The 16,442-nt window shown below is 38.0% G+C and overlaps 1 protein-coding gene across 1 annotated transcript in view; it reads right to left on the bottom strand.

Moving 5' to 3' along the window:
- Nucleotides 1-267: 267 nt before the first annotated feature.
- calcrla (calcitonin receptor-like a) overlaps nucleotides 268-16,442 on the bottom strand; it is a 38,034-nt gene continuing 21,859 nt past the window's right edge. Inside the window, exons 2-13 of the mRNA XM_042494572.1 lie at nucleotides 13,398-13,506; nucleotides 12,591-12,744; nucleotides 11,862-11,972; nucleotides 10,730-10,842; nucleotides 9,184-9,275; nucleotides 8,967-9,093; nucleotides 8,542-8,695; nucleotides 8,173-8,233; nucleotides 7,744-7,810; nucleotides 5,991-6,209; nucleotides 4,392-4,433; nucleotides 268-2,565 (exon numbers count right to left, since the gene is read on the bottom strand). Of these exons, the coding sequence (XP_042350506.1) occupies nucleotides 2,344-2,565; nucleotides 4,392-4,433; nucleotides 5,991-6,209; nucleotides 7,744-7,810; nucleotides 8,173-8,233; nucleotides 8,542-8,695; nucleotides 8,967-9,093; nucleotides 9,184-9,275; nucleotides 10,730-10,842; nucleotides 11,862-11,972; nucleotides 12,591-12,744; nucleotides 13,398-13,472 (1,437 nt within the window). The 5' untranslated portion in view covers nucleotides 13,473-13,506 and the 3' untranslated portion in view covers nucleotides 268-2,343. The remainder of the gene's footprint in view (nucleotides 2,566-4,391; nucleotides 4,434-5,990; nucleotides 6,210-7,743; nucleotides 7,811-8,172; nucleotides 8,234-8,541; nucleotides 8,696-8,966; nucleotides 9,094-9,183; nucleotides 9,276-10,729; nucleotides 10,843-11,861; nucleotides 11,973-12,590; nucleotides 12,745-13,397; nucleotides 13,507-16,442) is intronic.

The following is a 16,442-nucleotide window of genomic DNA, read 5'->3' as shown; positions in this document are numbered from 1 at the left end:
CCACCAAGAGTGATGGCAAATAATATGGGCAGACAGATACAGAAGCTTGTTGCAAGCTCCCACTTTAACCCTAGCCCATTTCCCACCCTCTCTTTTAAAAGCACAAAAGAACAAACAACTTTATCAACGTCCAACACACTGTCACATAAGACGGTTGCTTCATGGTTGAATGCGTCTGAGTATGATGTACTCATAAATACTGTATATTTCTATATAAATCATGCACACACACACACACACACCCACACAGACACACACAGACACACACACACACACGCACGCACACACACACGCACACACACACACACACACACACACTCACATGATCAACTTGCCCTCTTTTCAGAAAGGCTAGAGTTAAAAAAATATTTACATCAGCTGATAGTGACTTATGTTCCCAGCACTGTGGACAAAAAATGTTGTAAAATGAAGAAAAGGTACATGAAAGTTTTGGGTTTGTTTGGATGAAAGGACAACATCACTGTAAATGACTTCAGACTTGCTTTAGACACAGCCTGCTTTAGCGAAATGCTTTACAATGTTTTTTTTTTTTGCAGGAACCTTTCTTGCACAGTGAGATAATGTCATAACTCCTGAATAAGGCTGTGTTCAGACTGACTTCAGCACTATATAAAAAAAAAAGAAAATTATCACCCTTATGCATTTGAGTGAAGTCGCTGTTTTGTTGCAGCAGACTCCGGCAAAAAACACATGGTCGTCCTGCTAAGAGTTCAACCTGAGTCAAATTTTGCTGTAATGCTATCATGAAAACGCACTGCACAAGCCAATCAAAAAAGGTAAGTGCACACCTCTATAACAATATTACTACAACTACTTACTACAACTACAAAATCATCGAGATGTAGGACTAAATGAGTTCCACCAGAACTTTTTAGTTATAGAATCACAGGACTTTCACTCAGGAGAGTTTATTACTTGATGGAAGTTATGTTAATATAATTACATAACAAATGTTCTCATTTTAACCTAAACCAAGATCTTTTTTTCTAAACGTAAGCATGCAGTTTTGGTGCCTAAGGGGCCGATCACACTGAGACTCATTGCAAGAAAAGCGTCGCCAGCATAATCACTGGTTCCCTTGCAGCGCACCTGTTAACACTCCTGTCTTGCTGCGGCGTGATGCATTTTTCTGGCGGCTTTTAGTCGTGCATAAAAGTTAAAACATTTTGAACTCTTCCACTCAAGGCGCAGTCACATTGTCTTACTGTTAGCCCTCTGTATTTTTAACACAGTGCCGTTTTCAGTCTGAACACCCACTAATGCTTATATCGCAGTCATCAGATAAGGCTAAAGACAGCAGTGAATGGGAATGTGATACATATATGTTCAGAACCAGGTCTTCAGTCTTCAGTTTACATTCGAGTGTAATGAGTAGATATTGGAATACATGCCATTTCACAATGGCTTCTCGCTGATAATATCGTGTCAACAAGTCACGTTACAACCCACCATGTGGTTTACAGGATGCACGGGTCACTAAGGATCACTTCAACACGCTCAAACATTAGCATGGTGAAATCTCTAAAAAAAATGAAGCTTGCAAGCTAACGGTATGATTCTGCAAATCATCTGCATTAACTGCACACTTAGAAACAAACACTGCAACAAACAGGTAATACACTGAAAGTTTACATGGCAACAAGTCATATTTGACTAATTTTGAAAAAAAAAAAGTAGCATCTCTACATTAATAAATACTATACGGTATTTATTTCATTTTCACTTAATAAACAAGAATACGTCCAGATAAATTAAGTTTAACATGTGAAAGATATAATAGCTTTAATATATTATTATGCAAGTGTTAGATGCCCTATCTTCATTCTGATTCTGTACTGAAAATTTAAAAAACAAAAAAAAATGAGGCAGGCAAGGATTTTTCGGTTTGGCACTAACCATGTCAAAGAATTTACAGTGTATCCAAAGGCTTTTTGTGCACAACATGACTGCAAAAAGACAGTCAGGCAGGTAATATTCATCCATTTCAAAACGATTTTGTCAGGCAGAAAGATTGCAACCATATTTGTGATTATCAGAATGCTTCTTGGGTCAAGTGGAGCAGTTCAGTGTCATATTGTAGACAAAACACAGCGCAGGAATAGTTGTATTGAGCTCACCGTACAGTACTGTTGTTAAAGGGCCCGTGTTGGTGTAAGAAAGTCGTGACGTTTTCCTTCAGGTGGGCGTACAATCCTTTTTCTCACTCATAGCTTCCGACATTGTATCTTTAGGAAGAGGTGAGTATCCCTGTTTGCCACCGGGCTCCAAACATGCTGCGGGTTTAAGGGGCGGGGCAGGCAGGGCTTGGGAGAGGTGTGGTCGTCAGGCGAAGGGGTTGTCTGACTTTAAGATGGAGGCGTCAGCGTCGAGGCAGCTCTTGCCGTTCATGTGTTCTGTGTGGCTGTCAATGCTGTAGCAGCCCTGTACCTCTGTGATGGAGGAAGCCGTGTAGGAGGCTGAACGCAGCGCGTCAGAGTGGTTTCCTACGCTGCTGCCAAACTGGATATGATACTGGTTCCAGTGCCTCCTCAGAACCGCTTGGACCTAAACAGAGAAACCAAATTTCACAAATGAATGGAAATACTAATGATACTTTGAAATGTGTAAAAATTAAAGCTCAACATTTTGGGAAATACATGCTTTATTTCTAAGAGTTAGAAGAGATCAATATGAGTTTTGTGTGTGTGTGTGTGTGTGTGTGTTAATGATGCAGCTACACCTGAGACAAGATAAGCCTTGAGTGGCTAAAACACTCTAAGCAGAGGTGAACAGATAGCCCGGCTCTGTGCAAAGTTAAAAAAAAAAGCATACTGAGTTGACTCATTAACAATCTCTTTCCTTTAATCCATATTTAAACAGAATTGTAAACTACAATTACTGCTTTGTGGCTGTGCGCCTCCCTGAACCCGCAGAGTCTCAGTAAGTGGATGCTTCACAGACATCTTCCCCCCCTGGCAACACAGAGGATCTATACAATCAGCACAGTTTGAAGGTTTACGCCGAAGATTAATGTCACCAATTCAGCATCTGACCAAATGTCTCCACTTCTGTTCCTGACTTATCTGCATTGGGCAATGGCCAGATAATGTTTTTTGCAGAAAATTATGTCACAGAGAAGTTGATGTTTAAACTTTGATAACTTTGTTAACTCAAAAACATGTTCTGTGAAGTCACTGTTGGGTCTAATGTTTGTGCCAAATTTGAATAAATTCCTCTAAGGTGTTCTTGAGATATTGCATTCACGGGAATGAAACAGATGCAGAGTCACAGCAACTTTAACCTTTGACCTATGACCATCAATGTTTAATTTGTTTTTGACTCAAAGTGGATGTTTTACGTTTAATTTAGATAAAATATTGTTGCAATTAAGGCCTAATGCTGCATAATTCTTTACTGTGTAAAGGTGTAATAAATTGTGCCGTGAGCACAAATGTCGATAAGCAAATGGATGTTTAAGAGAGTGGAAATAAGAATGATTCATATGCACCTGGTCTTATAACAATCAATATTTATGAAACAGTACCAGGAGTATGTGCAGTTTCATAAATTGGACAAGAGAATGCATATTTCTATTTTTGTGCGTGCACACAGATTTAGTTGGCGAATCCACATACAGTTTCATGCATCAGGCCAAAGCTACTTATTGTGCAGACATGAGACTGATTTTAATCTTCTCATCTTTCTCTCAGAAAAAAGAAAACAAGATATTATTATGTTTACTATTCCTGCAAAAAAGATTACTTGTTTGTTCACTTTTTAAATGTTTTAAATGTGGATGCACTGCATATGATAAACCATGCATGAATACATTTGAAGCTTTTGGACCGCTGTTGCCATGTGGTTTTGATCACATCTTTAATGTTTCTTTTTGATGTCTGGAACATTTTTTGCTGACCATGTTTTGATCAAATATACATATACATACACATACTTTTGATGTCCCTGCATTTCTGTGTGTAGACATAACAATGTCTCTGCTTCTTTGAGCATATAATGAGCCCTGGATTATTATTAAAGGTTTCATACTAATGATGTGAAATAGAAATAAACCTTTACTGTGTGTTCACAGCATGAATATATTCACTGACTCTTGTAAGACAAACACCTCAATTATTCACCTGAATAATTGATACCATTCGGTGTACAATTGGTGGTAGCTTGCCAACAGTAAACGTTCTTTAGTCCCCAGTGAAGCCCTGGAGGACTGAGTTTGTCAAGACATCGCCCTAATTCACCATCCAGCTCACTGTGTCATGCAGAGGAAGTCTGTTAGTCTATCTCTGATCATGAAGGGGAAGTGTGGATGATTGTGTGAATGTGCGCATGCAGGTCTAAAAACAACACAGGGAGAGGCCATAACCCTGACTTACTTCTCCATTGAAAAAGCAGAAGATGGTGGCCACCAGCAGACCCTGAAATCAGAAAGTGAAAGACATGAGAAAGACAGATGATTGACACTTAAAGATCTTGGACTGGTTGCACAAAGCACATTAAACCTCTGAAACCTGAGCAAAATGGTTTTAATTCTTTCAAAAACATGGGGAGAAATGCATGGCCCAAAAAACATGGAATCTGTAAAACAAATTCAAGAAAATTACCTGAAATTAAGCAAAGAAATGAACAGTTAAAAAGTAAAAACAAGAAAATGACCAAAAAAGTGCAAAAAAAAATTAAATAAAAATTTTTTAAAAAATAAAAAAGAGAAAGAAAATTGAAAAAAATTGTTTTTCTTTTTTTTGTATTCTAATATATATTATAATATATATGCTGTATTATTATTATTATTTTTTTAATATTATCCAATAATACGCCCCCCTTTTTTAAAAACTAATTTTCAGGTCATTTTCTTTATCACCTATCACCTTTTTTGTTGGAGGTGTCTGAATGCAGCGTAGGAAAACTGATGTAGAAAAGGTTTTAAATTTTGTAAAACCGTTGCTGAAAGGACCTTAGCCACCAAAGTAAGGGAAAAAATACATGCTTCCTCTTACTCCATCTTAAACACAACATGGCAGAGTTTAATGCAATAAATAAAGAAAATGAAGGCATATCATTAACATTAGTATGTGGGAAATTATTATTATTCATTATTTTAGTAATTTCTCACAACTTGATTTTAAAAGTATTTTATTTGATAGGAAAATGGAATTGATATAGTTCATCGTATGAGACTAAGTAAACCTTGTAAGATATTCAGTACAACACTCTTAAGTAAGTTCCTCTGCTAAGGAGAAACCAAGCCTTTAGTTTCATAATTAAGGATCATACTTGACTCTTTAAGAAATTCTTTAGGATGTTTTGTGCAACTGATTTTATTACAGGAAAACCTTATCTAGGACTGTGTGCAACTGGCCTCTGGTCTTAAGGATCAACACTTAGTTGTTTTGTCTGAGATATTTTAAGGTCTACGGTTCTGTGAAGCCGAGAAACTCAGAGAGCTGATTCAGCCTGTTGCTCAAGATGTTGAGCTCCCCGTGCCGCCCGTGCTGGGACAGCTCAGAATGATCAGATAACACCTCGCCAACATCTTCAGCCCCCTTTCAGCTCACATAATTCATGCCTTCCTTCCTGCTGTTCTTCCCCGCGCTACAACATAAACAAAGTCTTGACGGAGGCCGATGGGAATGCTTGGCTTTTACTAAAAGCTAAGATGTGGTTTATGTCCAGGCAGCGGCTCCTTTTAGTAAAATAAATGTCTCTGGGAGTGGAGGAGGGAGCCACAAACATGTAAGTTTCATAATAAATGATGCTACAAGGACAACAGGGCTTCATAAATAGTGCACAGCAGTGCAGCAGACAGTAAACTCTGGATAGCATTCTAAAAATATGCTCATGCATGCATTTACAAAGCATAACATAATATACAGCTGTTTATGGAAATGGAAAAAAGTTGGTGATAATCATTCTGATACAACTAAAACACTATGTGCATCCTGGAAAAGATACCTTCACACTGACCATCGTCTCACCTGGTAATGCATTAGTATGTGCATGATGTAGTCATATATTTCGGACGAGACCCGTCCCTCGGGCTTGTAGGGAAGCAGGACGTACTGGATTCCCAGAAGAGGCACCAGGATGAGGGTGGCTCTCACGGCTTTCATGTAGAGACTAGACTCCGCTTGATGGGTCACCTTCAGTTTGGTGATGAGCACTCGCACGATGTTTAGTAGGAAGAACAGATTGACCTAGAGAGGTTGGCAACAGAGAGGACATCAGTAAATCTACATAATATTCTGGCTATTAACTGCTGTCAGCTGGTTAAAGACCATAATACCATAAAAATACCATATAAATACCATAAAAAAATATGTGCTAATAGGTATTATAAATAAGTCTCTGGCAGACGTTTAAAGCCCATGAGAGAATATACAGGATGGTATTTTATGATGGTTACTGGTAGGAAATCATATCTTTGACCCTATAAATAAATTCATGTATAATTAAATCATTACTCTAGCAGATCCATCCATCCTGGCCATGTTTGAGCTGTTTGCAGTTTCAAGGGGGGTTCAATGTGTTTTTTTTTCTTAGAATATTATGATGTCACACTTGGAGTTGACCTTTTGGATATAAAATATGATGAATTCATCATTTTATCCTTTTAGACACTGAAATTGTGAAATTGAGTCCTTATTACCAAATGAATAATGGCCAAAAACATTTTGTGTGGTCATGGTGAGCTTGACCTTTGACTGCCAAATTCTAATCAGTTGATTCTTGAGCCCAAGTGTCCATTTGTGCCAAATTTAAGGAAATTCCCTGAGGCGGTTTTTGAAATTTTGCATTCACAAGAAATTTGACAGACAGAAGGTCACAGTGATCGTGATCTTTGATCACTTTAAGTCTGATCAGTTTATTCATGACTATAAGCGGCTGTGCCAAAAATAAAAAATAAATTCAATCAAACACTGACTGTAAATGATAAGCAATATGTTGCACTGCATCGACTTTTTATAATGTCGTTTGGGATTTGTTGCATTTATTTTATTATTTTGTTGTTGGGTTAAATGTTTGCATTTTTGGATTTATAAGTATTTATGTGGTTTCAGAATTATTTCTGACAATATAGTGAAATCTAATCTAATCTAATCTAATCCCTTAAAGTGATCATGAAATACTCAGCCTTTGACCACCAAATTCTAACTAGTTCATCTCTGAGTCAAACTGGACATTTATGCCAAATTTGACGAAAATCTCTCAAGGCGTTCTAGAGATATTGTATTCACAAGAATGGGATGGACAGAAGCAAAAGCATTATGCCTCTGACCACAGCTATTGACAGCGGGAGGCATAAAAAGAATCCACTATGAGCAAATCAACACCAAAACCTTTTCTGAGCCTGAAAACTGACAAAATCTTTGTGAAGGTTTTTGCCCTGAACATTTTATCCTGTTGCAGTCTTAAGGGACCGCTTTTCTCTGAAGCATGCCTGGCTGTGCTGATTAGGTGAATTCTTTGGATGCAACATGGGGACCAGTGGGTGGATCCCCACAGGGCCAGATGCATTGATTTCACAAGATAAACACAATTATGCATGCTATGAGACTATGTGCCCTGCTTTCAGGCCCCCCACAGTGTCCACTCAAAGGAAGGCTGGGGCAGACTCTGTTTTATTCATTGCACAATAAAAACAGGCAACTAAGAGAAATATGGAACAGATCAGTTATTATTGTGATTTACATAGCTGCATTTGATTGGGAAAAGACTGAAATTTCTTACCAAAAGAGCAGCACAGATAGGACCGTGGATGATGTAGAGTAGCGATGTTTTGGAGCTAATCCAACAGCTACAGCAGAGAATAGAGGAGAGCAGAGAGACATTTACACAACAGTATCAGCACATCACATGACTGACCCTTGATGCAGATCAATGGCCTTAGTGAGAGAGTAATTGGCATCAACAGCTTAGTGTGGGAATTGATAAAAAAGCTATCAGCAAGGTTTAATGCTGTGTCGAACTCTGTACGGTGCAAACAAACAAACAGTACGTAATTTTAGACATATTTGTAGAATATAATTGGGATCTTTAGGATAAATTATATGCATATATCGTTTTGAACTAACTTCTTATCAAAGATTTTATTCTTTCTTTCTTTTTCATCATTGTTGTTTATACGAAGTGTAATAGAACATGCACTTAAATTCTTACTTGTCGTTGTAGTAATAACTCCGAGCAACAGCATGGATGGAAGCTGGAATGAGAGGAAAGCCTGCAAAATACAATAAAATAAAATTAATTGCAGTTGCAGTTCACAATATTAAGTCCTGCAATCAGAGTTCCTTCCTGAAGCACAATTCTAGTCGAATAAGGGATGCACCAATTGTGAATTTCTGAAACGACACTGATTCAGATGTTTAAAATAAGCAATAACTTGTCAGCCATAAGTAGGTACACCAAATCTTGTTTTCTCTGTTTCTCTGTTTAATAAACCAAAATTAAGAGACTGAGACAATGTCAGATGATAAGAAATATAATTTTTTTACAGCAAAGAGAGCCAAGTCGATGGTCCTGACTTACCCCAGCCTAAAAGATAGTACCACATCAGGTGCTGCTTCTCAGCAAACACAGCCACCACGATGAGAGTGTGCAGGTAGATTCCCTCACACAGCATCCAGAAGTAATTGCAGCCAAACAGGTACAGATGAATGAACTGAGACACTTTACAGCTCGTCTGAGGAGGAAAAACACACAGAATGAATGTGGAAGATGGCTCTGATTCTGCAATTTCCTGTGCAGTATTTTGACAGCATAAATTATTCTAGCTATTACATGACTAAAAAAAATGAATTAAGGGTCCAGCTTTTACCCTGATTAATGTTTCGATACAGACACTGAGATCACAAAACCAACCGCTCACACTGAATTGGTATGAATCAGTTATGAATTCAACAATAACTCCCATTCTTAATAGTAAAAAACTATAAATAAATATTTTTACTCACTGGATTCCTCTGCACCAGCTCCTGGTTGTTTGCCACTGCTGTCAGCAAAATGATGGTGATCACAGAGTTGAGAACAAAAGAGAAGAAGAGGTTTTTGTGAAGTGTGATCCTTTGGCAACTTAAACTCCTGCAAGAAGAGAAAGGCGACATTACATCACGGTGATCTTAATTCATGCATTCAACAGTGTGTAGAGCTTGTAACAGTCTGCTGACTCACTTGAAATGGAAAAATATTCCGAGGGAGATGAAGAGGGAGGTGAGTGATAGGCCATGTCCTATGAGAGCTAAGTAGAAAAGATTCATTGCCGTCTGGAAGGGAAAAAAAGAGACACAAATAAATCATCTGGATCTCCTAATGACTACTCATGCTGCGGGACAATATAAATATGCTCTTCAAGACATCTCATATCCTTTCCTCCTACATTAAGTCCCTAAATTATGGAGGGAAGAAATTGAAATCAGAGACTGATGTAATGAAATGATTGTGGTGATTCCTAAAGCTTTCATTGACCATTTATCCATGGCTAACATTTACAACTGAACACTTTACCAAGCGGCAACTTCTGGGGGTGAAAAATGAAGAAAAGGCTATGTGCCAGAAAGTGCAGTTCTCTGAATGGCCACTTGAGGCTGGCTCCAGAAGCGAGTCAATCCCCACAGACCCCCATGTTAAAATGCCTAACTTCACAGTAATATATTTACTGCCTGGTATTCAAAAATTAAAAACAAAAATTGGAGCAAATTTTTTTTTTGTTAAATATTAATTAATTAAATTAAAATAAGATTGCATTTGCTGAAATCCTAAACTTGAGGCCGGATGCTACCACTGCGACAATGTTGGTTTGGTAACATAATCATAGGGTAACTAGAGTGTTGGCATAGCTGTAGGTGACGCTATTTCAGTGTTTTTTCAGTTCATGAAAGTAAAATTTAACCTTCTGATTCCCTTAAAAAATATCTTGCTCCACTTTTGATTGTATTAAAGACCCTTGAAAGAGTCAGATACTAAGTTTTTCCAGTAGGTTGATTTTATTTTAGTGGTTTAAAACTTGTTTTTCTCTTGCAAAAACTAGCATTATTGCAGTTAAACATAGCTGAGAATGAACTATGCTTACTAAGCTAGCAGCCAGTGTTAAGGTTAGCTCCACCATTTTTTTTCCAAATATGATCACTTCTGGCTCCAAAAGGCCAAAATGCATAACTCAAGGCTTTAAAGCTCTAGGGACCAATATTTTATACAGTCTATAGTCAGAACCAGGGTGCAGTATTTACAGCAATGACCAAATATCCATTTGCTATGGGTAATTATAATCTCTAGATGATGAATTCTGATGTTTTAACATTGTTTAACCCCCTGACATTTCTGCTGGCAGCGCCTTTAGGCCAATATTTCTACCACAGCGCTTGAATGTTATCATAAGTAGATTGCCATTAAAATTTCAGGGAACCCAGAGGATTTTGTTTTATTGCTTTAATGACCACATTTTTCTCTCACCCTCAGGTCAAACACAACTTTAGCCTCGCTACAGAATCATTTCAGTATATTCCAGCCAACATGAGCATCACACTTGTGTACAGTTGTACTATTTAGTTAAATACATGTGTAGGAAATAACTGTCTACTGCCACCATGCATATGCCCACTAGTGACCTTTTAGTATCCTCTCGTCACTGCAAATTAGACAGTAACTGCCCTGAGATCTATTTAAAGGTCAGTGCTAACCATGACTCACTTCTTTATTTTCTCTATGCTAAGTGACCTACCACTCTGCCTTCATTGGTGTGTTCATTGCAGCGGGTGTAATTGGTCCACGTCCGGTTGCTCTCCGGATGCAGGAACCACTGTCCACTGTCGGTGCAAATCTTTGTAACCATCTCTGCAGGTAAAAATGAGACAAAGACCTAACGATAAACCACCATTTAAATATACCGTTTAACAATCTTTTTTTTTTTCTTTTTTTTTTTTTTTACATTTCAATACTGTAGGCTCAGTCTTAGAGGATATTTCTTGTTTTTATTATCTGCAGCAAAGCAAGTGGAAAAACTAGGTGCTAAATCAATACGAAGTTCCCCTTAAACACACAACCAGACATTAACACACATGAAACTACTGAGAGCAGTGATTAGAGAGAGCAGATCTAATTATACATCTGCATATCCTGTTGAAGGATGTGCTTTACTCAAGTGTTGGCTCAGAATCTCCCAGTGATTAAAATGATTTACCCTTATGAACACATCCATGCAAACACACCACTGCACACACGGACATCTAATTAATAAATCTCTGTAAATGTTTGCAAAATAAATAGAAATAGCTTTGTCATTACATGTTGAAGATACTTCAAGGAATATTCATGCATAAAGACGAAATGCTGCTGTCTGTATTTACTTTTAGCTATGAGGCCTTTTGTTTCGTGGTCATTTTTTTAGCTGGCTTATATGTTTTGATTTGAATTACAGCATTCTGAGCTGGCCATCTGATTTCATTATAAGGATAAATTTTTTGCCGTGGTAAATCTGTTTTTGTAAGACACTTTATAGAAGTGCAATACTAAATCCTTGGAGTACCACTTTAATGTGAAGTAAAACATGATTGGTGCAAATACACCTTTATGCCATATTTCCACTGCATGGTATGGTTCCACTCTGCCCAACTCGCCTTGCTCTTTTATGGTTTTCCAATATGTAGTTAACCTTCAGTGTGTCTGCAATATTGTTTTTTTTTTTTTCTAAAACCCTGATTTTAAAATCAGAATTAACCATTATAGTTATGGCCAAAAACATCTTTCAGCAGGTCATGTTGACCTCGATCTTTGATTTGCAAATTCTAATCAGTTCATTCATGAGTTCTGAGCCAAATTTGAAGTAAGAGCTGCTGTGAGCTACAGATTTTTACCTGAAGGATCAAAATCCTGGAAGTAGTCGGGGCAGTGCTGCTCTGAGCTCACACCTGCCTTGGTGTCATCCCAACACAGCCAGCCATCCCATGTGCGATTACACATGGGCTCTAAAAACACAGAAAAGGTTTTAGGAGCTATAGTCCTTTAAACCCTTGAATAAAGTGGCTTGATTTCTTTCAAAAACATGAGAAAAAGGCAATGAGCACCTCAAAAAATGACCATAAAAATAGCAAGAAATAATAATATAAAATATATAGTTGCAAAAAAATGACCTGAAAATTATCACAAAAAAGAGAGAAAAGTAAAGAACAAACACAAAAAAGGGAAATGACCTGAAAAAAAGGTGCTTAAAAATAGAAAATGATTCTGAACCATAACTATAAATATACAATTTAAATGTGTAATATATTTTCTAGACAATTTTTCCTTAGGTTTAAAAAAAAAAAGCAAATCTACAAAACTCTACAATTTGTGGGACATTTCTTGTCAAGTTGCTCATTGACTTTTTCCCCCATTTTTCCAAAGAAGAAATCAAATCAGTTTGCTCAAGAAGTGATCTCAAAGGGTTAATAAATATATACTTAATGAATGTCACTATAAAATATTTTTTAGCCTACTAATTATTTATCACAGAAATGACAAGCACAGGATCTTGCTTGGCGTGTGTTCAAGCTACTCAGCCAAGACAGCTGTAAAGTGCAGAAACATGAAACACAACAAGCTACCTTGTCTGCTTTGGGGATCGTCCTTCATTATCTTTTGATAGCACTCAAACTGCGCTGTAACTATCTTGTTCCTGGTGACTCCCATATCATGGTAGACGTTGGTTGGATGCTGCTGCTGGGTTTCATTGACCTCCAGGCTCGCCTTTACAAAAATCTACAACGTAGGAGAGACAGGGGGGATAAATCTTTTCAGATTTAATCACAAGAGATTTGTCCAAACAGGTCCTGGCTGCCGTCTCACCAAGGACATGGGGATGAATACTACAAAGCGATCACATACAGGAGAAAAACTTTTTATTTTGATGTGGCTGCTGAGCTTCATTCCTTAAAAAAAGTATTTGCGTGCAAGCATATGTCTGGACTCAATTTTGGCTGTGTGTTCTGACTCTTTCGGGACGTGTTAAAGTAAGACAGTCCATTATATCCTACTTAGAACGCCATGAAAGTGAGTCTAACATACACAAGCTTCCATTAAATCCATTTGCACTCCACGGAAAATATGACATCTATGCAGATGTACTGCCAACCAGATATGTCCAGCTTATTTATTACACAGCAGATACCAACGAGCAGCTTTTTAATCCTTCAAAAATCCCCAACATAAACTGAAACTGACATAAAAAAAAAGTCTAAATAGGTCAAATGAAGCCACAGCCGAATTGCAACCTACTGTGCTTCCTCTCAGAAATACAGATCTGAACACATAATTGATCTAAACTTCTACTCCACTGTAAATTTCTGCTATTATGTCACATTTGATCTATTCACACATGAACTTGTTTTATGATTGCATGCAGGCTGTCTTACCTTTGTCAGATTACACAGAAGCAAGAGTGCCATCATCCCGCTCCGCCCGATGCTATCCATCTTCTTCTTGGCCATATTGAAATTGATTGATGATTTACTGACTGCAGATCTGGAACGGAGAATAAAAAATTTAGCACTGTCATTAAAGCAAAATAAAAAAATCCCCTCATAAATGCCATTACACAGTGTCCCTTATCTCACCCACTGTTGATAAATGATTCACTCTCAGGCTTAAATCTACTATGTTGCTTCTTTATTCACCATAACAGTCAATGAAGCTGAGAATGCACCATTATTGAAAACTAGATTTAAAGGGACAGTTCACCCCAAAGTCAAAAATACATATTTTTCCTCTTACCTGTGCTGCTATTTATCTGCCTATGTTGTTTTGGTGTGAGTTGCAGAGTGCTGGAGACGCCTGCTGTGTCACCAATATAATGGAACTAAATGGCACTCGGCTTGTGGTGCTCAAAGTGCCAAAAAAATAGATTTCAAAAACTCAACAGCAATATCAATTACAGTTACTCAAGTTAATCCACAGACCTCTTTGTAAGCAGTTTCATGTAGGACCTATTTTATTTCAACCGACTCGCATGTTGTAATTCCCCATTTGGCCATTATGTAAAATTGGTTTTACAGCCCAGCGCTGTTCCTGGGGACTTTATAGATGCATGCTTCCTTCTGTGCTGTGATGCATTCAGCAAATGTATTAAGAAGTAAAGTAAAAAGAAAATAGTTCCCAAAGAAAATTTCTCACAACAAGGTCTGTTGATTATTTTGAGTGAACAGATCGTGATTTCTGAGGAGAGATATTACTGTTTAGTTTCTCAAATTAATGTTTTTGGCGGTTTTAACAGCATAAGTCTAGTGCCATCTAGCTCCATTACATTGGAGAGAGGGCAGACATCTCTATGGCCGATATCTCCAAAACTCGGCAACTCACAACAAAACAATCTCAATTTATAAATAGTGCTACGGATTAAAGGAAAATATGTATTTTTGATTTGGGGTTGAACTGTCTCTTTAACAGTCAATATATAATTACTTATTTACATTGTACACTGGTTTTCCCCTTTGCTATTTTTTGGAGAGGTCTTTCAAAACTGTAATGTCAAGGGTCCAGATTCTAGTGGTAAAAAAATCATGTTCAAAATAATAACAACAACATGCAGCAACTGGATCGGCAAGTGGACAACCCTCAACCACAACAAACTGTAAGGTTTTATCTCCATCATCAGCAACTGTCCCAGAGTCATGACAACATAGATCTAACTTATCTGTCATAATCCCGACTTAACAACTGTAATACACTCATGTCCTTTAGAGGCAACAAAGCACGCTACCACTGACTGTACACGTTAGTCAGTTCAAGAGTTAAATGTGCCCACAATGGTAGTATTTTGGCTCGGTGATCAAAGAACGCAGCTGGCACAATAAGCAGCTGGAATCAGCCTAACAATACCCCATCGATCTTCCAAAGTTCCTGTTCCCTGACAAAAGTCATGTAAGCACAGCTGAGACTAAAAAACGCCATGCTCTCACTGCCGCTGTGTGTTATGACATCTCCTTTGCACTCAATCGTAAATCATCCAATGTGACAAGAGTATTAAATTGGTTAGTGGGTGTGTTACACATTTCATTTGTAAAGGTGACGCTGGTGTCTCATCAAAGCCGAATCCCAGAAAGATGTTTGCGGCAAAGCTGCAGGCCACTGGGATTTCATGTCACGGCTGCTGCATAGCAGATGAGACAGAATGCAAATGGAGACATATCCCCCCAGGTTGTACAAATCTGCTTTGCAAAACGGTGGGTGCACTAATGCTCGGATAGCTTCAGATAGTTTAAGCTTTCGTGCTACTGCTAAGGTTCAAAGAGTTACAGGTTTGCAACTGCTCCGGTTCTTTTTGTTTCGTCTCTGCAGGCTCTGTCACCCTTTTTTCCCCATCAAATAAGCTGGTTCTGATTCTAGCAACCTTGGTGCTATATAGTGAACCAGTTCAGGTTTGGAGTAAAAGCTTTGTAATATGGGAGGTGTCATCAATTGAGGGCACTGCACAATAGGTTATGCAATGAAAGTAAACACCACTAGCACAATGGTGGATGGCATTGGTTACCTGCAAGCTTTTGTTTGTATACATCCAAACAAACATACATGGTCCAACTACTGATAAGACATAAGTACCCTGCACACTTGTTATTTTCTGACAATGTCGCACTCTCTTGTTTCCTTTTTATCTTCTCTCTGAGAACCAACTTCCAACTGTCCAACTCTCTCTGAACCAATTTATTTAAGATCAAAATGCTGTGAACAATTCAAAATTATATTTGGGAACCTGTTCCATGTTGCATCAACACATGCATCAATAATCATGAATTTGAATCGAATCAAACCACAAGGTGTCTAAAGATTCCCACTCATATCTACAGTAAAGCATGTTACTTCTTTTAGTTTGTGTTTGAAGCTCATACAGGTGTCTGTCTGGTTGCTCAGTAACATCTTAAAATGTATTTTCAATGTTTTTATTTGTTATTTTTGCCATAAATGTCTCACAGCACAAGCCAAGAGTTCCATAGTGGCACCCGAGGTAACCAGAAACAGCTTGTTAGCATTGTTAGAATGCCTGATACAAATCATAGCTTCTACCGGCTGCATTGCTTTCAGTGTGAAAGTATGCAACAAGCATTTTATTTCTTCCAGCAGCTGAGAGAGAGACAGGAGGGATGGGAGAGGCAGAAAGAAAACCGGAACCCAGGATGACTTACATGTAGGTACATGGCCTGCAGGAGTGGACTGCATCTCATTCAGAAGCAACATTTAATAATGTCTTTCATACCCCAAAGGAACTAGGTCATCACTTGCATGTGCAACATCTCAAGTCAAATTAAATTTGGTGGAGTGGAACAGCTAAACAAACTCTGCAACAGCAAATGAGTAAAACATGTTCAAGAGGTGAGCATTCACAAGATGCAGGGCCATGAACTTTAATCATACAAATATGTGTTTTCTATTACTGATGATAAATTGACCTGTTGATTTTGCGCCGC

The sequence above is a fragment of the Plectropomus leopardus genome, chromosome 10 (assembly GCF_008729295.1).
Source record: "Plectropomus leopardus isolate mb chromosome 10, YSFRI_Pleo_2.0, whole genome shotgun sequence".
NCBI lineage: Eukaryota > Metazoa > Chordata > Actinopteri > Perciformes > Serranidae > Plectropomus > Plectropomus leopardus.
The sequence above is the reverse complement of the archived record's forward strand: the minus strand, read 5'-3'. Positions and strand labels throughout refer to the sequence as shown.